Source organism: Podarcis cretensis, assembly GCF_951804945.1.
Source record: "Podarcis cretensis genome assembly, chromosome: 9".
NCBI classification, from domain to species: Eukaryota; Metazoa; Chordata; class Lepidosauria; order Squamata; family Lacertidae; genus Podarcis; species Podarcis cretensis.
This window is the reverse complement of record NC_137178.1, coordinates 13,254,241-13,275,000: the sequence shown is the minus strand read 5'-3', so window position 1 is coordinate 13,275,000 and position 20,760 is coordinate 13,254,241. Positions and strand designations below refer to the sequence as shown.

Sequence of the window (20,760 nt, the reverse complement as noted above, 5' to 3'; positions counted from 1 at the left end):
AATGCATTAATTTGATTCCCTCCCTCCCTCTCTTTCTTTTTTCTTTTCCTTCTCCTCCTGCGAGGAGGCTACATTTTAATATTTTAATGTTTCAATATTTTAATGTTGTATTTTAATTTTGTTTTTAAGTTGTAATCATTCAACTTGTTTTTATTATTGCTTGTAAGCCGCTCTGAGCCCGGCCTGGGCTGGGGAGGGTGGGGTATAAAAATTTTTATTATTATTCTTATTCTTATTCTTATTCTTATTCTTATTCTTATTCTTATTCTTATTACTACTAATTAAGGGCATTCAAAGAACTCACTCTGAAGTATAGGAAAAACATGGTTTGTGCGTGCACGCGCACACGCACACTTGCAGTCTGATATGGGACAGTCCAGAATTCTGCTACATCAGTTTACCACTCCATAAAAATACCCACGGTGTGGAGACAGAAGTTTTTATCCCTCTGCCATAATACTACGACTGAAGCTGAATGTTGGAAAACCCAAGACGGAACAAAAGGAATTACAGCTTGACGCAGTGAAGAATTAAACTAATGCGATTTGTTGCCAGAAGATGTGGGGGTGGCCGCCAACTTGAGCAGCGTTAAAAGGGGATTAAAGGTAAAGGTAAAGGTACCCCTGCCTGTACGGGCCAGTCTTGACAGACTCTGGGGTTGTGCGCCCATCTCACTTAAGAGGCCAGGGGCCAGCGCTGTCCGGAGACACTTCCGGGTCACGTGGCCAGCGTGACATCACTGCTCTGGCCAGAGCCAGAGCCGCACACGGAAACGCCGTTTACCTTCCCGCTGGTAAGCGGTCCCTATTTATCTACTTGCACCCGGAGGTGCTTTCGAACTGCTAGGTTGGCAGGCGCTGGGACCGAGCAGCGGGAGCGCACCCCGCCGCAGGGATTCGAACCGCCGACCTTTCGATCGGCAAGTCCTAGGCGCTGAGGCTTTAACCCACAGCGCCACCTGCGTCCCACAAAAGGGGATTGGACTAAATTTTTTTTTAGGGCTCAGCTACCAGCAGCTACTAGCTAGGAAGGCTCTATAATAGTTCCAGCATCAGAGGAAGTGTGCCTCTGAATGGCTGTTCCTGGGAATCACATGGAGAAAGTGCTGTTGTACTAAGATGGCTGGTCATAGAGGCATCTAGTTGGCCAGTGTGAGAACAGGATGGATTAGAGGTCTTTGACCTGATCCAGCAAATACTCTTCTTATTCCTCAGAATGGATAAACCAGCTCTTAAAACTGGTAAGAATGCATTCCTATGGGACCTTTTAGTGGAGGAGGTGAACAAAAACCCATTAATTCCCTGAGAAAGTAATTCACTGATGAGTCAACATTGCCACCAGAGACCAGGGGAAATGGGGGCGACCTACACGCCATGGAAGGCAATGCCAAAATCCTCGATTGGCTTCGACGGCACAGCGTGACCAAATAATTTGTGTGCATTTTTGCTTACGAACCGAAAGGTGAAGATGGAGACAGGCACGTTTTTTTTCTGTGCAAATTCCAGCTAGCATCCAGTGTGTGTTGCAGATAAATTTCAATATGAAATACCTACAAATGGAAACAAAATATCCAATTTCCACTCCATTTTCAGCCAAGTATGGAACCTAGTGGGGGGAAATGAGAACACTCCCCACCTTTATACTATCTAAGGTTTCACAGAAAATGTAGTTCTCTCCCATTAATAACCGTACAAATGAGCTGTCACATCCTAAGGGACAGGAAAGATAACACCTAACTGCTTAAATATTTTGCATAAATACTTATAAAAGTGTCAAAAAAAAAAAACTTATAGCCACTTCAAATTTATTTCTTTGGCACTTGAACTGCAAAAGGATCGGGGGGAGGAGGAAAAGGGTGAGCGAACTGTGTATTTATAGGACTTTTGCCACCCACAGTCAAGAAACAGAGTAAATACAAGCTAAAAGACCGCAAAGATGGGCTCCTTTCCAAAGACATTTTAGGTTTAGAACAATAAATACCTTTTAATCAGGTATCCTGAAAGGAGCCAAGATAACTTCCCCTGAGTTGTACCTGTGCCCTTTTTGATGGGTGGCACTGCAAACGAGAAGACAAGAGTTCTGGACCATTTTGTTCCAAAAGGACTTTTTTAAAATATGGAATTCTCTTCAGAGCCTTGGTTTGTTAACTGGCATTAAAGCGGAGTTTCCCAGGTTGGGTGCAAAGAGGAATTCTAAATCAGGGCAAGTCATGATCTTTGTGCTGAAGCCAGAATGGGGTGGGAAGGGTGTAGAAGCAAGGGAGGGGCAATTATCTACAGTCTCACGAAACAATTGCCCATGGAGCCCTGGATGATCATTTGAACACGGCATGCTTATGGCAATGGGAGCTTGTGATGTGAAAGTACAGTGGACGTTTGGGTTGCGAACGTGATCTGTGCGCGATGCACATTTGCAACCCGCAGCATTCGCAACCCACGTCTACGCATCTGCGCGGGTTGCGATTCGTCACTCCTGCGCATGCGCGACCGCTGTAACCCGGAAGTAACCCATTCCAGTACTTCCGGGGTTCGGCAGTCCGCAACCTGAAAAAACGCAACCTGAAACGGCTGTAACCCGAGGTATGACTGTACTGGCTCAATATTAATGGTACCATTCAAATACAGTGGTACCTCGGGTTAAGTACTTAATTCATTCTGGAGGTCCGTTCTTAACCTGAAACTGTTCTTAACCTGAAGCACCACTTTGGCTAATGGGGCCTCCTGCTGCCGCTGTGCTGCCGCAGCACGATTTCTGTTCTCATCCTGAAGCAAAGTTCTTAACCTGAAGCACTATTTCTGGGTTAGCGGAGTCTGTAACCTGAAGCGTATGTAACCCGAGGTACCACTGTATATAAGAGCCGGTTCCCAATGCTGTCACACTGTGCTATGACCAAGAACCAGGATGAAGCTATGCAGGTGAAGACAAAATACTATGAAGAGTCCATGAGGCCACCAGGAGAAGGAAGCAGGTTTAGCCTCTCCTCTGGTGGCACCTGCAAGGCTGCCCCTTCCTGTATACAAGGAAAGAGCTGCCATTCACTTCTGTGGGGAAATGTTCTGCACAATGATGACCTTCACCTTGATTGGCCTGGATTCCATTCAGGATTGTACTGTATGCAAATCCAGGAGTCTCTCTTACACACCCCCACACCATTTTAACAAGCATTTTACAAGTACTGTAAAACACACACAATGTTCTTTTGGAATTCTCGGATACTAATAAGACAGCAGCCTTGATGTTTTCAAACACGCTTTACACGTTAATCCTAAATGTCCGCACAAAATCTCTGCAACAACCCTGTAATGCCACAATTGGATGGCATTGCACAGAATTTGCAGCACCATAGTCTTAAGGATTTGTTTGCCAGTGCAACAACCTTTAGGACCAGGCCATGTCTTTGTGATGCACCAAGCACTTCAAAGTATATATTTAATTATCTCACCCAGTTTAGGCTCTTATAATGACAGCTGAGAACAGATGCTTAACGTGGCTTAAACCCATCAGGAATTCTCCAGGGAAAGTGCACTTAGATTCCAATGAAATTAATGGGGCTTACGTTTTTGAGTACGTGCCAAAACCCCATTCACTTCAATGGGACTTATTCAAATGTGACCAGCTTTCTTTGATTTGTATAAAAGAGCTTCACTGGCACAAAGAGGCTACATCAGGGGTGCAATGGTATGAGAAAGTCTTGCTGAGCTTTGCAGGACTTGCTTCTGAATGGACATGCATAGGATTGGGCTGAAGGTACCATGCAGACGTTAAGTGATATGCGGAACTCAGCTCAAGATAAGATTGCTAGGTGCCCATATGCAGGTGAAATGCAAAGACTGTTAAGAGTTGTTAGGTTACATTCAGGCCGCTTATGTTTTCCTTCCTTCAAAGTGTTGGTGCTGACCTTTAAAGGCCTAATTGGCCTTGGTCCAGTATACCTGAAGGAGCATCTCCACCTCCATCGTTCTGCCCGGACACTGAGGTCCAGCGCCGAGGGCCTTCTGGAGGTTCCCTCACTACGAGAAGCCAAGTTACAGGGAACCAGGCAGAGGGCCTTCTTGGTAGTGGCACCCGCCCTGTGGAATGCCCTCCCATCAGATGTCAAAGAGAAAAATAACTACTAAACTTTTAGAAGACAACTGAAGGCAGCCCTGTTTAGGGAAGCTTTTAATGTTTAATAGGTTATTGTATTTTAGTGTTTTGTTGGAAGCCGCCCAGAGTGGCTGGGGAAACCCAGCCAGATGGGCGGGGTATAAATAATAAATTATTATTATTCCTTGCAACATCACATCCAATCGCACACCAATCATAAGAACATAAGGACAGCCCTGCTGGATCAAGCCCAGCATCTTGTTCTTACAGCGGCGAACCAGATGACTGGCAAGAGCCAGTCTCCCCTCCTGCGGTTTCAGCAAAGGGCATTCAGAAGAATTGCTGTCTCCAATCACAGAGGAAAAAGTGCTGAACTGCTTATATCATATGAATAAGGGCAAAATAAACAGCTCTGGTGCCAACGAAGTTTTCCCTTGAAATGCAAATAGCTGCTTGAGAGAGGTCTTATTTTATTGGGAGCATGGCAGGAAGAGAAAGAGAGAATCAAGCTTCTCCTCCCTAAACTTCCCCTTCCCCTCTTTATTCCGCCCCCTCCCAGTTTCAAAGCTCCTTCTGTTTGCATAACCCAAAAACACATGTTAATTGCATTCCCAAAGTTAGTGACATCTCTAGTTTGGATGATAAATAGACCCATTCTAGCAATATGTTGCAGAGATGGCAAGTAGAATTTGGTGACTGGCAATAACACTGGAGGGCGACGCTGACACAAAACCCCACACATATATTAAGTAAAACAGAAACATCGCCACCTGACCCCACCCCCACTCACCTTTCCCCCCTCCACCCCTTCCCCCCTTTTCTTCCTAATATAACACTAATGTCTCAACAAATGAAACTGATCTGTAAAAATGTTACATGGAAAGAGAGAGAGAGAGAGAGATTGCTCATACTTTTGTAAACCAATAAAATCTTTAATAATAATAATAAAAAAACCCTGCTCACCTATGTCCAGGTTAGTTATTTGTGGCATATCAAGAAGCACCAACTTTCTCCCACCTTATAAAAATGCTCCTGCCTGGTTGTCTGGTGGCAATTCTGACTTGCCAGTGGTAAATGGTCAGGTCACTACTTTCAAAGTTGCTATATAAACCAACTGAAGTAAGTGCCCTTGAATGCAATTTTCACACACACACACACACACACACACACACACACACACACAGTGTGAGAGAGAGTGAGTGAGTGAGAGAGAGCACCTAGTAGTTCCATTAAAGTAACTCTGGAACAAAGGGGTGATGGATTGTGGATTTAGGCTGCAATCATAATGTATACTTACATGGATTATTGCTTTGGAACCAATGGCTCGTGCATCCACACACTGCATCTGGGATTGAGATGCGATGCCAGTCTATGAATGTGACGACAACAGACACAGTCCAGCAAAAGTTACTCATGCCTATGACCACCACCACCACCACTTCGAAAGCAATGGGATAGGCATTAGTTGTGACTAAGATAAATCTGCAATCAGTTCAATGGGAGTTTGCTGGATTGAAAAAGTGGGAACAGGAGCGTCCCACTAACATGGAAGTTAAATAGTAGTGGTATTGCTAAAACAGGGCTTCAAAGCTCATAACCCTCTGGATGTTGCTGGGCTTCAACTCCCCACTATTCAGACCATTTAACATGCTAGGAGCTGTGCATGATGGGCAGCTCCTACATCTGGAGAGTCCCAACATCTGGAGAGTCACACTGGTTCCCCACCCCGGCACTCAAGTACTCTTCAGTGCTTTGTTTTGTGAATTTCAGCCATCATGCTAGAGGCCAGGAGTGGGTATTAAGCTAAATAGAACTAAGTGGAACTAAGATTTAGTAGAAGAAACCCAGATGGCTCAAGAAAGCAAGCAGAAAATTCCTGGGAGTATATTTGACACCTCTGTATTGGAAATTCATACAAAGCAATGAGAAAGCTAAAATGTTGGGAACAGGCAGCATTTGGAGGATGTAAGGGTATAAGAGCACAAAAAACTTTCTTTGTTGTGGAAAGTGGCAAATACACACATGCACACACGTGTAAATATTGTTATTCAGAAAGTAAGTATATACTGTTCCAATGGCAGTGGTGAGGCTCTCCAGCAGTGACTAAACTGGTGAAAGCTAAGTAGTGACTTTGACTGGAACAACATAAAGCCAATGTCAAGATAACAAAACAAAACTCATGTTGACCGATGAGACATCTACAGGTTTTTCAAGCTTGGGTCATGGACATGGGTCCACAGTCCACTGAATGATATGACAAAACTCCTATTGATTGAAATGGTTATGGGAATTACTCTAAGGCTGCAGTCCTAATCACACTTAAAAGGTAAAGGTAAAGGGACCCCGACCATTAGGTCCAGTCGTGGATGATTCTGGGGTTGCGGCACTCATCTTGCTTTATTGGCCAAGGGAGCCGGCATACAGCTTCCGGGTCATGTGGCCAGCACGACTAAGCCACTTCTGGAGAACTAGAGCAGCACACAAAAACGCCATTTACCTTCCCGCAGAAGCAGTACCTATTTATCTACTTGTACTTTGATGTGCTTTCGAACTGCTAGTTTGGCAGGAGCAGGGACCGAGCAATGGGAGCTCACCCCGTTGCGGAGATTCGAACCGCCGACCTTCTGATCGGCAAGCCCTAGGCTCTGTGGTTTAGACCACAGCATCTCCCTAAACACACTTACTAGGGATTAAACATGCATAGGATGGGTTTGATGTAACACAGCACCAAATCCACCACTACTTCTCCTAGAGACTGATAGACAGACATCCTACATTCCTAGGAAATCCTGCATAAATTTAGAGGGATTCAACCTGGTCTTGAATGTCTTTTCAGGATGAGTTTTATTCCCTGCTGCAGCTTTCCAGGGCTGAAGCACTCCACTCAATACTGGATCTCCCTGAAATTAAGTGGCTTGCTTTTAGCATTAATTTCTAACTGTGGATGTGAGAACACACCAGAACTAGAAGATCACTAATTACTATGTAACAGCAGGCTAAAACCTCTATGCTAAACAGACCCTTGGGAATCCTGAGAGTTTCTTCAAACTCCACGGGCATGATTGTACTTAGAATCAAGCCATCCTACTTTGCAGAAACAATGACTAAGAAATTGTTTCTCTCTGTGTGTGTAAAATTTATCCCAGTCCTGAACTACAGAAGAAGAAAGGAACTCCCAGTAGCTTGTCTGCGAGATATATGCGATGCAGTAGAAACTGCCCAAGCTTCAAGTACATCAAGCACATGGTTATTTCAAACAGGGCTATATGTTTTACTGACTTACTAATGGTGTGCCAAAAACAACTTATTAACTGACATAGTCTATAATACACTGCATCTGTTTCTTCAGCTAAGCATGCAGCAAATGCATGCATAACTAAGAGGAAGGCGCAATAGTTAGAAAATATACTGGTATAAGAGTAGGGAGGATTCTGGGTCCTTTTCCTTTTGATGACACTGTAATTAGATTGCAATAACCACTGACGCCGTGTCTCTCACACTCACATTGAGTGCTCGAATCTTCAAAGAAGGCTTACAAGTTTAGAAAAACAAACGAACCAAAGATTAGGCACCATACGACATTATAAAATCCTGAGCCATATGAAAAAAGAAAATGGAAATAAATTTGTTTCCATGCTCAAAAAAGCAGAGTGCATTAAAACGGACTCACAAGCGGCTCGGGAGAAATGTAAGGAAGTGTATGATACACAATGTGTATGATAGCATTGCATTCGCTTGCTGCAAGATATGGGTAAAGAGTTTTTAAAAGTATAGACAAATGCCGGGGTGCTAGGTGATTAGTCAGAGTGCAGCATCCATGTTCAGAAGCAATATACCCCTGGCTACCAGACACTAGAGCCGAACTGTAAGATACAGCCATCTTCATCATATTCTGCTTGTGGCATTTCTGCTAGGCACCTGACTGGGGCTGCATACTGCTTATCTACTTGGACTTGCACTCTGATCGTAAACAGATTAGGTGCACAACCTACTGAAATAAACGGCACTTGCTTCCACATTATGAAGTCATTAGGTCATCTGTCCACCCCATCAAGGCACACAAATTATCTCAAATACCCCACCACCACCTTAATTGTGGACTAACCGTTTCATCTATTGCAACCTGACACCACAGTCTTGCACATCTTTACCTGGAAATATATTTCTCTGAAATCAATTGAAGTCAATCCCAATAATTGGATGCCATGCACAGAAAGGTAGAGGGGCCGCCGAATCCCCACTTAAATCAATGTGATTTAGGCTGTCAATCATAAGCATCTTTTCCAAGAAGTAAGCCCCATTGAACTCCATGGAACTTGCTTCCAAGTAAACAAGTGCATGGTCAGACTGCAAACCGTACAGGTAAACACTTGGGTCAAAGATAGATTTCAGTGGGTCTTAAGTGTAGCTGATTTTCCCTGGCTTGTGTCCATTGGGTTTAGGATTGGGGTGTCATTTTAACCATCACCCACCCATGCCATTTTGTCAGTGGTGCTCAGGGTATATTTATATTGTGGATTTCAGGTATGTGCCCAGGAATAGACTTTCTGAGGTCTGAGCATGTAGCAACTTTTGGAAAATCTCTTTGCGGTGGTTTGAGACAAGTGCAGTCTGTGGTCTCGGTCCAGCTGTCAAATCATTCACCAAATCCCTACAGAGTTCACTGGAGCAGAAGCAAGACAGAGCCCCACTTCCTGATCTCTCAATGAACTTTTATCCTTCATTGGACGTTATCATGTATGATTTGGCTTTAACCTACAAAAGCGTTTTTTTAGAAAAAGGGAGCTCTGTGAGCAGCGGAGGACCTTCTGGTGAGTAATCATTTCTCCCAAACCGATATTACACGGAGAAATGGGTTGAATAAAGCATTCACTAGCGGGGGAAGATCCACCTTTTAAAATTAAAACCCATGGCCATCATTTGCTTTTGGTAAGGAAAGTATGTCGAAAGCAACTCGGAGGAGTTGTTTACTTGTTGTTTTTAATGTCACCCAGGAGGTCTCCAAGAAGACGCAGGATAGACAGCCCTGGTTAAATCTCAAAAGCGGGAGGGAGAGAGAAAGGAAACCTCAAGCGATCTGAGTAAACAAAAAACTGTTTTGACACGGAACTCCTCCACCTTTCGCTCTTGGTCATTTTCTCTGCAGGAGCGCAGTTTTGACTCTCCGGAGCCCACACAGGGGCGGCTTATTGCAGATTCCTGCTTTTAATATATCCGATTTCTCGGGCAACGGGCGCAGGACACCCACCTGGCTGAAAGAGCACCAGCTCACCACAACCACACGGAGAAGAGAGATGGTAAATTTCCCCACTCCTTGGGAATGTTGTTTTTCACATAAAACGGCCCTTAAAGAGGAGGGAAGCGCCCTTAGCGCGCTGTATACATGTGTCCCAGAAGCCACACGCCTGATTTGAACCCGGCGCTGGGTAACGCTAGGTAAGAACTCCCCCGCGTTAGCCAAGCTCGACGCGCGTCGTGTCCGGGCGCCACGACGACGCCTGTGCTGAGGGCGCCTGTGGCGCGCTAGCCGGCGACGGGCAAAGCTGCCCAGGTAAGTTCTCTTTCCTCACCTGGCGTCCGCCAAGCCGCCCCCTCGGGGGGCACTGCGTGCCCGCGGCGACCCGGAGCGCGCTACGCCCACCCAACGGCGCTTTGCGCGCGACGCCCCGGGCGAAGGGATTGGCGCGGGGACCTGTCATTCTGCGGGCGCGCGCGCTGCCCGGCGTGCCCAATCTCCCTGGCGCGCAAACATCAAACCAAACACCTCACGGCACACACCCCGCACACATTCCCCACCCGAGCAACCCGGGGCGGGCTCGGCTGTGGGCTGCCTGCTGGCGCGCGCGCGCGGGCGCCTGGGCTCACCTGCTGGCAGCGCTCGGAAGCTGCGCACCGTGTTCCCCTCGCGGAGGTGGAGCAGCTGCGGCGCGCCGGGCGCCGACTCCTCGGGCCGACCGCCGCTGTACCGGTCGTAGAGCCGGAGCATGTGTTCCGAGACCTTGTCCTCTGGGGAGACGACGAGCGGGGCGGGCTGGTCACCTGCAGCCAACGCCCGGCTTCTTTTCCGCAGCCCGCCCGTGCGCTCCAGCGCCGGCTCCCCGGGGGCCACGAGCAGGCTCCAGCTGAGGCCAAGGCAAAGCAGCAGCAGCAGCGCGCGGGGAGCGCCCGCCATTGCGCTCGCCTTCCCGAGCCGAAGGGACTCTTTTCCACAAGACTGAGGGGGAAGGCGGCGGTGGCGGCGGCGGCGCGCCAAGGGAGTCGCGCTCCGTCCAAGCTGGTGAAGGGAGAAGCGGGGCAGCAGGTGGGTGCTTACAAAACACTAGGCGGAAAAGGAGGAGGAGGAGGAGGAGGAGAAGGGGGACGGGTGGGCTTGGGTGGCGAGGCTTCTCTCGCTTTGCGCGCTGCCTGAGGTGCTTGTGGCGCGAGGGGAGTCAAGCAGGCAGGCAGGCAAGTAGGCAAGTCCGTCCGTCCGTCCGTTGCGCGCGCCTCCGCAGCTGCCGCAGGTTCCTTCCCCGCTGCCTCGAGTGGGACAGGCGAAGCCCTGGGCTGAGTTTTGTCTCCGGCGTGTGTGCAGAAGTCCCAGCGCTGGGTAATCAGCAGCCAATCGCGCCGCCTTTCTCTCCTTTGAGCCAAGCCGGCTGCGCGCGAGAAAGTCGAGGGGTGGCGGAGGAGGAATTACACCACCCAAAAGAAACACACACGCACACACGCCTGTGGCTGCCAAGTCGAGCGCTCCCCTGGATGGTGTCCCTTGCCGCAGGCGGCAGCAGCAGCAGCAGCAGCAGGAGACAAGAATCGGAGGGGTGGGGAGGAAGAGGAGGAGGAGGAGGAGCGGAGGAAGGGGCGGCTTCTCTCTTCTCGACCCACCTGGCTCCTTCCTTACAGGGAGGGGCGGGGAAAAAAACCCCGAGAAAAGAAGGCTGGGAACGTGAAGCGGGATCGTCTTTATAATGGCACGCCTGCAGAGTATTCCGCTTGCGCGGCCACTTTCGCCAGCGATCCTTAGGATCACCCGCGCAGAGATGAAGGAGATCCTGCTCGCTTAGCACACACCCGCCACCGCCCCCAGCTCAGGTTTTGTGAAAGTGAAGATGCCTCCCCGTTCGAAGCGGGTGGGGATTGTTCCGTCTTCTGCACAGATTTTCGCCCTGCAGGCACATTTACACAAGAAAGGACCCCGAGACACGCCTTTGAGTTGGGATGTATCGTTTTTTGGATCGCTGGTGAAGTAGAGAGGAATTGCATGAGAACAACTTTAGAATCAATAGGAGTTTTTGTTTGTTTGTTTTTTTATCAGCACGGTGCTTTCATTTGACTTGCAGGGTTCGTTAGAAATTGGGCAGTTGAGAATAATCCCCTGGAATGATTACTGCCATCAGCACAAATAGCATATTCCCTTAGGCGTCCATGGTTCGAGTGTTCCAAAATTATCAAGAGTACTCTTCGCAACAGTCCTACGAAGGAGGTTAGGATTTGTCGCAGCCTACTTCGCAGGACTGTTGCAAAAAAGTACAACAGTACAAATTTTGAACACTAGAACCATGCATGTCTAAGGGAATGTGCAATTTTTGCAGGTGGGACGGGGAACTAGGACCAATGGAATGGTTTGCTTTCATGACATACTGTGAACATACAGCGATTTTTATTTTTTTAATTGAGGGTTGGCTGGGATCATGCTCCCTCGGCCGCTGTGCTATTCCAAAACCAGCACTTCAAGTTTAAAATCAAGAAAACGGGAGCTGCTAAACAGAACCCCTTACAAAGTGCGGTGTCTCATCCCACTGCTCTTTGTAACCTCGTGGATGGCTGCTGTTTCAGAGCATGTCTACACGGGTACTCCATCAGGTGACTTTTGAAAACAAACATAACCTGTGTCACTCCCCTTGCTCAGTCATGCTTTAATTTCCTCTGCACCAGCAGGAGAAGCTAGAAAAGGTATATATGATTCACTCAAGACTGCAATCCACGAACCACTTTCTCAAGAATGGTGCTGAAATAAGTAATTTGGCAACAGCTGTGTGCAAATGATTTCTGGAAATTCTCTAGCCTATTTGCAGATAAAAGAACTGGGGAGAGTGTTTTGCAAGATTTTTCCAAGGGAAGGAGAAATTCTCCAGTAGTCTTGGGGATGAGGCTTAGCAGTGACAGTAGCACAGCTTCTTTCTCTCCCAACCCACGAGGTTTTAATTTTGCTGGATTTCTGCTGCTGCAAATGGCAGCAGAAGCAATGGTCACTGGTAGCCTAACTTCACCTTAGCTTGATTACAGAACACCTTGGATAGAAATCACCTCTGATCATGAAACAGAAATAAAGATAGTGAAGAGTAGTCTGAGAAAATCCTTCAAAGTCCAGTGGTACCTTGGGTTAAGAACTTAATTCATTCCAGAGGTCCGTTCCTAACCTGAAACTGTTCTTAACCCAAGGTACCACTTTAGCTAATTGGGCCTCCTGCTGCCGCCGCAGGATTTCTGTTCTCATCCTGAAGCAAAGTTCTTAACCCGAGGTACTATTTCTGGGTTAGCAGAGTCTGTAACCTGAAGCGTCTGTAACCCGAGGTACCACTGTAGCCTACTTTTTTCCAGAGGAGTAAAATGGGGGGGGGGGATATGTATCAGAAATGTTCCGAGAAAAATGCCTTCTGAGAAATTTCAGCTCGCCTCTGGAATTTAGCATGATTACAATGGAGATTGTGGTTTGTGGATTATGGTTTCAGGCTTATAAAGCAGCCTGTATTTCAGCTGGTTTTGATGGGCTTTTAAAGATGAGGGCAATTAATTTCCTTTGAAATAAATGGAACTAATACTTAAATCCTCTGAACACAAATTAATGGAATCAGTGGGATTTACTGTGCTTTTAACTGATGGGAGTGTTGCAGCCGGAGTGTCTTAACTTCAGGGTTGTAAGAATGGAGTGACACGCATTTAGGGATGCAAACTTTCCTCCCCCCATTGCCCCCTTTCTATTTTTTTGAATGCAATTACGTTTAAACACAGTTTGCATTATCACAGTCTGGTTCTAGGTTTCCCTGAAACAGGATCATTCACAGGCCTCATTTACCCCCCCCCCCCAGCTTTGCCAGTTCCCTTCCACAGCCAGCCAGAAGAAAAACACGTCCCACTCTCACCGCCCCCATAACAGACCACTGGAATCAACTCATTGAACATGCAGAAATGTCCTCTTTCGGCTAATGCTCCAGCTAGCATTCCTCAATAGAAAAGAAGTTCCAGTCAGCTGGAATTCTTAATTCACACATCTGGAAGTGAACAAAACACAATCAATTAATGAAACCAGAGATTAAACGGAGAGTGGGGGGGGGGAAGGGGAGGGGAGAGAGCAAACTTTCCCTAGATTTTATTGAAGTGCCTGTTTGACCCCGAATGACTAAGCAAGGGAAAGAAATGTGAAAAAGCTACATTGCAACTTTCTTCCCCCAAATGCCATTTGCTTCAGAGTCTTGCTTGATTATGATCTGTGGGTGATTTTTATATATTAAGTGGGCACCTTAAACATATTACATGTATCAATAAAGAATTGTTTATTAATAAATGCATTGAGCCATTAAGCTTCAAAGGATTCTTGGTCTCTGGCTCTTAGCATGCGAGTGTGGTGGCTGAGGAGCAGCTTTCCATTTCAGCCACTCATGAAGACCAGCAAACAAGCAGGTGAGAGGTGAGGAATGTTCCATCTCCTTTTTGGTTTGATATTTGAATCTCCCATTCAAAACCACATTCAAAACTCTTTAAAAGGTGCCTCTTAATTTCTCTCCTCTTTTGCTCTTTTTATAATATCTGGCTCTTGGGAACAATCCACACGTACGTCATTGTTTTCTGTTTTTGATTATATTTTATGGGGTATTGCACCTTTCATTATGTGAACTGCTCTGATAGTTCTTCGTGGAAGGAATAAGCGAACAGAACGTTCAGGGGGAAACACCCTGAGAGCAAGGGAGAATGAAGGACCACTTGGCTGAACTTCTCCTCGTCATGAAGAGCTCACTGCCTGTAAAAAGCTAGTGTGTCAGAGAGAAGACTAGGCTAGAACTCTTATCAGTTTACTGGAAGAAGCAAAGATCACCAGTGTTGAAGCAATGGTTCTTCAACTTTGTTGGACTGGTCATGTTGTGCCTGATCATCACCTTCCAAAGCGACTACTCTATTCTGAACTTAAAAATGGAAAGCATAGTGCTGGTGGTCAACAAAAGAGGTTTAAAGACTGTCTCAAGGCAAATCTTTAAAAATGTAGTATAAACACTGACAACTGGGAAACACTGGCCTGCGGGCGCTGCAGTTGGAGAAGAGCCTTTGCCAAAGGTGTCATGAGCTTTGAAGACACTCAAACTCAGGACGCAAGGGAGAAATGTGCCAAGAGGAAGGAACGCTTGGCAAATCCACACCGTGATCAGCTCCCGCCTGGGAACCAATGTTCCCACTGTGGAAGGACATGTGGATCCAGAATTGGCCTCCACAGTCACTTACGGACTCATTGTTATAACCATGTTTATGGAAGACAATTTTTCTCGGCTACGAGTGATCGCCAAAGAAGAAAGAGAAGAACTCTTATCCCTCAGATGCTAACTTTCCACAGGAAGGGAGCGCTGGAACAGCAAATACTTGATTCTCCACTTCCATAGCACAAGGTGTACTTGCCGTACATACTTTTATTTGCTTCCATGGGTCCTTCCGGAAGTTGGGATGGTAATTTAGCAGCATTGTAGTTCTGTGAAGCAGCTGAATTCACTGTGGCTCTGCCACCCCCCCTCCATCCTAGGCTCACCTCCCTTTGGTTAATGGGGTACCTTAAGAGAATTATGAGCCCCTTCACAAAACACTTCTACAGGTGTCTTGTACAAAACTGAGGCAGATCTACCAACTTGAAATTGATTTGCCTTTTAAAATGCTGGTGTGGCTTATGATAGGAGCGAGACTTCGTTAAATTGCACTTTGCTTCCTTAGTATCCTCATAACCTATCTGCAGCCATCTCTGATTTACAATCTCATGGTTTGATTGCAATAACAATGCCACTAATAAGCTGCTGGTCTTTCACTGTGTCTGCAGAACTGAAGCATTTTTAAGAATTTCAACATGAGGTCCAAATACAACTTCAGCGCAGATCGTTTCTCTGTACGCAAGATCTTTCCTAATCTGTAATTATCATCAGCTAATGATTTAAACCGCCTATGCATTTACTGTCTAATGAAGAAAGCTGCTTCATTGCGCCACGGAATAAGTTTAGTAATGCCAGCATTATTTTCCAGTGGATCCTTTAGGTGTCAGCTCTTGCGAGGAAAGCAAAGCTTTGCTCAGCTGCTACATTTTCGCTAGACTGAAGCACAGTGTGTGTAGACACTTTGCATGAGCGTTGGTGGAGGGAACAGAGCCTTGGCTCTGGGAGGTGTTGAAATTACAGGAGCTCAGCCATTTGCATTCTTTCTTGAAAAATTAACTCCAAAACTGCCAAGGGTCTCTTTATTTGGGCTCTCTCCTCAACACTTGTGTTTTCTTTACAACGTGGGAAAGGTCTGCTGGCCTTTTGTGTTTTAAAGTACGGGGAGACACCATTGCTTCTTTGTTCCAGTCTTATGTGTGCAAGTAGATGCTTCTAGCACCTAGCAGAAACCTAGTCAGTTGAGCAATCTCCATCTTGGAACTGAGTGTAAAAGCTTTGCTGACCTGAGGGCTACAATATCCAACCTAATATTTGTTAACACCACCCACCAACCACCAGTGCCTTGTGTCTGATTAAAGTTTCTGAAAAGTTTACAACAGTATTGCAACACAATTTGGTTGGTCTTAATACAAGTATTGCACAACTGTGAATTTTGGAGTTCTTTTCCCCCCTACAGGCTAATATGGCTACCTTTTATTTTTTTATTTTTAGTTAAAGTTTGTCTTGACTAGGATTGCATAGCATGAATATTAGATATCTGTAGTGCTTTTTTCCTTAAAAAATGTTTAGGGGTACTATCATTCTGACTCAGGAAAATCACCATGTAGGTCAAATCGGGGAAAATAAATACAGTGGTACCTTGGTTTAAGAACCATCCTGTTTAAGAACGATTTGGTTTACGAACTCTGCAAAACTGGAAATAGTGTCCCAGTTTGAGAACTTTACCTCAGTCTAAGAATGGAATCTGAATGGTGGAAGGGCACTGGCGGCGGGAGGCCTCATTAGGGAAAGCACACCTCGGTTTAAGAACAGTTTCAGTTTAAGAACAGACTTCCAGAACGGATTAAGTTCGTAAACCAAGGTACCACTGTACAGTAAATGGACAAAAGTACAAAGATTCACAAAATGTTTAGGGGTATGCATATCCCTGGGTCCCCCCAGAAAAAAGGCACTGGATATCTGTAAAATATATTAGATAGTGTCGCAGGGAACCCCCCCCCCCCGGAAATCATCCAGTTTGTACAAACCTGACACACACACACTCTCACACATGACATACACGACGCTTCTGTTATAAATTCATAGAAAATCAACCATACATTGGATCTGCACCGTTCCATACATCGGATCTGCACCGGTCCACTTTTATTTTGCTCCGTGAAGAAAGGACTATCAAAGGGGATAGGTTTGATACAGGACGGCCACAACCCCTTGAGCATACCAGCATGTACACAGGAGCCCTGCCCAGTTGTTATGCCAACCCTGATGGTCCTAGACAGAAGACCATCAAGGTCACAAAGAACTTGCATATGGGAGTGGATTCAGCACGAACTAGAACAAAGGACAATGATCAGCTCTTCCCTCTGGGGGCAGGATACTGCAAACTCCCCTTTGTCACCTGAAAGTACTCATGGGGAGGGGGAAAGGGGGAACCAGCCAGGTGACACGACACTCAGGTTACCACCACAACTCCTCCCTCAACCCCTCCTTTTTGTGATGTATCAATGATGTAGTTGTGATGTAGTTTTAGGGGTGTAGTTTGGGGGATTAATAACTAATAAAAGTTGGGGTCTTCTTTTTTTCTGGGCTTCCATCTTACTTCATCTTGCAGTGGGTGGGAGTCCTGTCGCGACAGTCTTCAATAAAGACCAAGCCTACAGGCTGCTGTTTTGCTCTAATTGTCCTGGTTGGTGTCTTTACTTTTCGTCCAAGGGAGCCCTCGGATTTCTCCGTTAACAATAGCACATATCTATATCTTGTGGGGTATTTGCAATCCCTCTGAGACTTATCCAAGCATTATCCTTCCAAGCTCCATCAACAGACACAAGGATGGGCTATGCTAATAATTACATTTGGATACTGCAGTTCTTCAACACTATTCCTTAGTCTTGTCGCAACTTGCTACTGCTGCGTATTCATTTAGGTACTGAAACTACCAACGGTCTTAGGAAGCAAAACAACAAAGCGTGATGCCCAGTAAACATAAATCAAAGCCAAGCATTGTCCCTATGCTTGCTTAGCCCCAGTAGCAAAAGCCAGTGCAGGCAAGGTGGTCTTCTAGCACTTTTGGAATATGCCCAGGTCCCACTTTTGGCAGGTCTTCAGGAAATGGCAGTTTTGGGACAGGCATGAACAATAATGGGGGTAGAAAATATTAATAAATTGTAGCATATGAAAAGCATTTTAATAAAATCTAATGCCAATTAAAAATAATGTGTGTCTCGGATCATGCCCAAAGTAAAGTTCCCAAATTAGAATCACATGGAACAACCAAATGCCCACATTTAATAAACGTCATAAATACACAAGAATTAAAACAAAATGGTTGACAACCTTATTTTTTTTTTTTATAATAATTTTTATTAATTTTCCACACAAATAATAAAGAACAGTATAAAACAATACAACTTCAAGCTCATCAATTCATACCCTTCTTTCTTTGACTTCCCCATACCTCCCCATCCCTGCATCCTTGTTTAATAATTCTTTAGCAACCCTTAGGTCCATTGTCTTAATTCCCTTTCATAAAAATTTCTTAAGTTTTTTTTGTTTACTGCTGCAATTCTTTACTTCTTACCCCCTGACATCTTAACACTCCTCAATTTTGCAATTATTTTTAAGATATATTTTGAATTTCTTCCAGTCCTCTTCCATTGTCTCTTTCCCCTGGTCCCGGATTCTGCCCGTCATCTCAGCCAGTCCCATAAAATCAATCACCTTTGTTTGCCATTCTTCCAGAGTAGGTAGTTCTTGCGTCTTCCAATACTTTGCCAGTAGAATTCTTGCTGCTGTAGTGGCATACATAAAGAAAATCCTGTCCTTCCTTAACACCACTTGGCCAACCATGCCCAAGAGGAAAGCCTCTGGTTTCTTAGGAAAAGTCCACTTAAGGACCTTCTTAATTTCATTATAGATCATTTCCCAGAAAGCTTTAACCTTTGGGCAGGTCCACCAAAGGTGGTAGAAAGTGCCTTCAGTCTCATTACATTTCCAACACTTATTACTAGGCAAATGATAAATTTTTGCAAGCTTGACTGGGGTCATGTACCACCGGTAGATCATTTTCATAATATTTTCTTTTAAGGCATTGCATGCAGTAAATTTAATACCGGTGGTCCATAACTGTTCCCAGTCAGCAAACATAATATCATGACCGATATCTTGTGCCCATTTAATCATGGCTGATTTCACCATTTCATCCTGTGTATTCCATTTTAACAGCAAGTTATACATTTTTGATAAGTTCTTAGTATTGGGTTCCAACAGTTCTGTTTCTAATTTTGACTTCTCTTTCTGAAATCCTATTTTCCTGTCCTGTTTAAACGTCTCATTTATCTGATGGTAATGCAACCAGTCTCGAACCTTTGGCTTTAATTTCTCATAACTCTGAAGTTTCACCCTTTCGCCATCATATTCTAAAATCTCATGATATTTTGGCCATTTAGAATCCATATTAAGCTTTTTTACTTCCCTAGCTTCCATTGGTGACACCCACCTAGGGGTTTTACTTTCCAACAAATCTTTATATCTAATCCAAACGTTATACAATGCTTTCCTTACAATATGGTTTTTAAAGCTTTTATACACCTTTACCTTGTCGTACCATAAGTATGCATGCCAACCAAAACTATTATCATACCCTTCCAGATCCAAAATGTCAGTGTTCTCAAGAAGTAGCCAGTGTTTCAACCAGCAGAAAGCTGCTGATTCATAATAAAGTCTTAAGTCCGGCAGGGCAAACCCCCCTCTATCCTTTGCGCAAAATGGTTGACAACCTTAAATATAACCAAGCATTGCTAAAAGTGGAGGCAGGGCCAAGTTATCAGCGATAGGAGTTAGCTCCTCTGACTCTCCACCTCATTCAGTTGTTCATCCTTCCCTCACCTGGATGGAGCAGGACAGGGAGCGAGCAGGAATGTCCCCCTTCCCAACCCCTAAAGGCAAAGGGGCAGGGACCCTGTCCTCCCTCTCAGGCTGCTCTCTCCTTGCGGTGTCCCATATGACCTCCTCTTCTTCTTCATCAGACAGCAATGGCCACCCCAGCCCACAGCCATTTGAAGAAGAGAAAGAAGAGTTTGGATTTGATATCCCGCTTTATCACTACCCTGAGGAATCTCAAAGCGGCTAACAATCTCCTTTCCCTTCCTCCCTTACAACAAACACTCTGTGAGGTGAGGCTGAGAGACTTCAGAGAAGTGTGACTAGCCCAGGGTCACCCAGCAGCTGCATGTGGAGGAGCGGAGACGTGAACCCGGTTCACCAGATTACGAGTCCACCGTTCTTAACCACTACACCACACTGGGATCACAGGGCTCACCTTTGCCCATAGGAACCTTTTGAATGGCTTCTTGGGCCTTTCTCTGCTATGATGGGTGGGGACAAAGTGGTGCTCAATCCCCGGAAGAATCTTCTTCACCTGCCCTCAGGCGAGCTGTGGATAGCGTAATCTTAGGCACGCCTACTCAGAAGTAAGAGCCATAGGTGGTACATGACCCCAGTCAAGCTTGCGAAGATTTATCATCTGCCCAATAACAAATGTTGGAAATGTAAAGAGACTGAAGGTACCTTTTTCCACCTTTGGTGGACCTGCCCAAAGATTAAGGCCTTCTGGGAAATGATTTATAATGAAATTAAGAAAGTGCTTAAGTGCACCTTTAACAAGAAACCGGAGGCATTTCTCTTGGGTATGGTCGGCCAGTTGGTGCCGAAGAAGGATAAGAATTTCTTTTTGTACGCTACTACGGCAGCAAGGATTCTTCTAGCAAAGTATTGGAAGACACAAGAGCTACCCACGCTGGAGGAATGGCAGGCGAAAGTGATTGACTTTATGGGATTGGCAGAAATGACCGGCAGAATCCGCGACCAAGAGAAAGAGACTGTGGAAGAAGATTGGAAGAAATTTAAGATGTATCTTAAGAACTATTATAAAATTGAGGAGTGCTAAAATGCTGAGGGGAAAGAAGACGTAGAATTGCAGCGGAAAATTGTGTTTAATTTTAGGGTGGAATTGAAAAAGAGAATGAATTTACACTTAATTGGTTAAGAAGGGTTGCTGAATAATGGTTTAAAATTAAGGATGCAAAAAGGGAAAGGTATGGGGAAGTCCGGGAAAAGAGGGTTATGGAAATAAGGTTAAGAAAATATGAGTTTTTGTGTTTGTTTTTATGTTGTTTTTGTTTATGTTAAAAAATTTGGAAATTAATAAAAATTTTATTTAAAAAAAACAAACAGAAGTAAGAGCCATTGAATTCAGTGGGCCTATATGAGAAGAGAAGACTCCCTGGAA

General features: G+C 45.3%; 1 protein-coding gene and 3 long non-coding RNA genes across 5 annotated transcripts in view; 2 read left to right on the top strand and 2 right to left on the bottom strand.

Moving 5' to 3' along the window:
* BMP3 (bone morphogenetic protein 3) overlaps window positions 1-10,273 on the bottom strand; it is a 37,749-nt gene extending 27,476 nt beyond the window's left edge. Inside the window, exon 1 of one of the 2 annotated variants that reach the window (XM_079990967.1) lies at window positions 9,952-10,273. In XM_079990967.1, the coding sequence (XP_079847093.1) occupies window positions 9,952-10,258 (307 nt within the window). In that variant the 5' untranslated portion in view covers window positions 10,259-10,273. Of the gene's footprint in view, window positions 1-5,383; window positions 6,313-9,951 lie in introns of those variants that run through there. The other variant, XM_079990968.1, reaches the window with a different exon arrangement.
* Window positions 1-12,682, top strand: part of LOC307224481 — a 149,140-nt gene extending 136,458 nt beyond the window's left edge. The window contains exon 2 of the long non-coding RNA XR_013842568.1: window positions 12,614-12,682. This is a non-coding gene — a long non-coding RNA (uncharacterized lncRNA). The remainder of the gene's footprint in view (window positions 1-12,613) is intronic.
* Window positions 1-20,071, bottom strand: part of LOC307224450 — a 122,962-nt gene extending 102,891 nt beyond the window's left edge. Inside the window, exons 1-2 of the long non-coding RNA XR_013842534.1 lie at window positions 19,250-20,071; window positions 12,622-17,807 (exon numbers count right to left, since the gene is read on the bottom strand). This is a non-coding gene — a long non-coding RNA (uncharacterized lncRNA). The remainder of the gene's footprint in view (window positions 1-12,621; window positions 17,808-19,249) is intronic.
* LOC307224437 lies at window positions 10,301-12,099 on the top strand. Its single transcript, XR_013842518.1, has 2 exons — window positions 10,301-10,387; window positions 10,972-12,099. It is a non-coding gene; the product is annotated as an uncharacterized lncRNA (long non-coding RNA).
* Window positions 20,072-20,760: the final 689 nt, after the last annotated feature.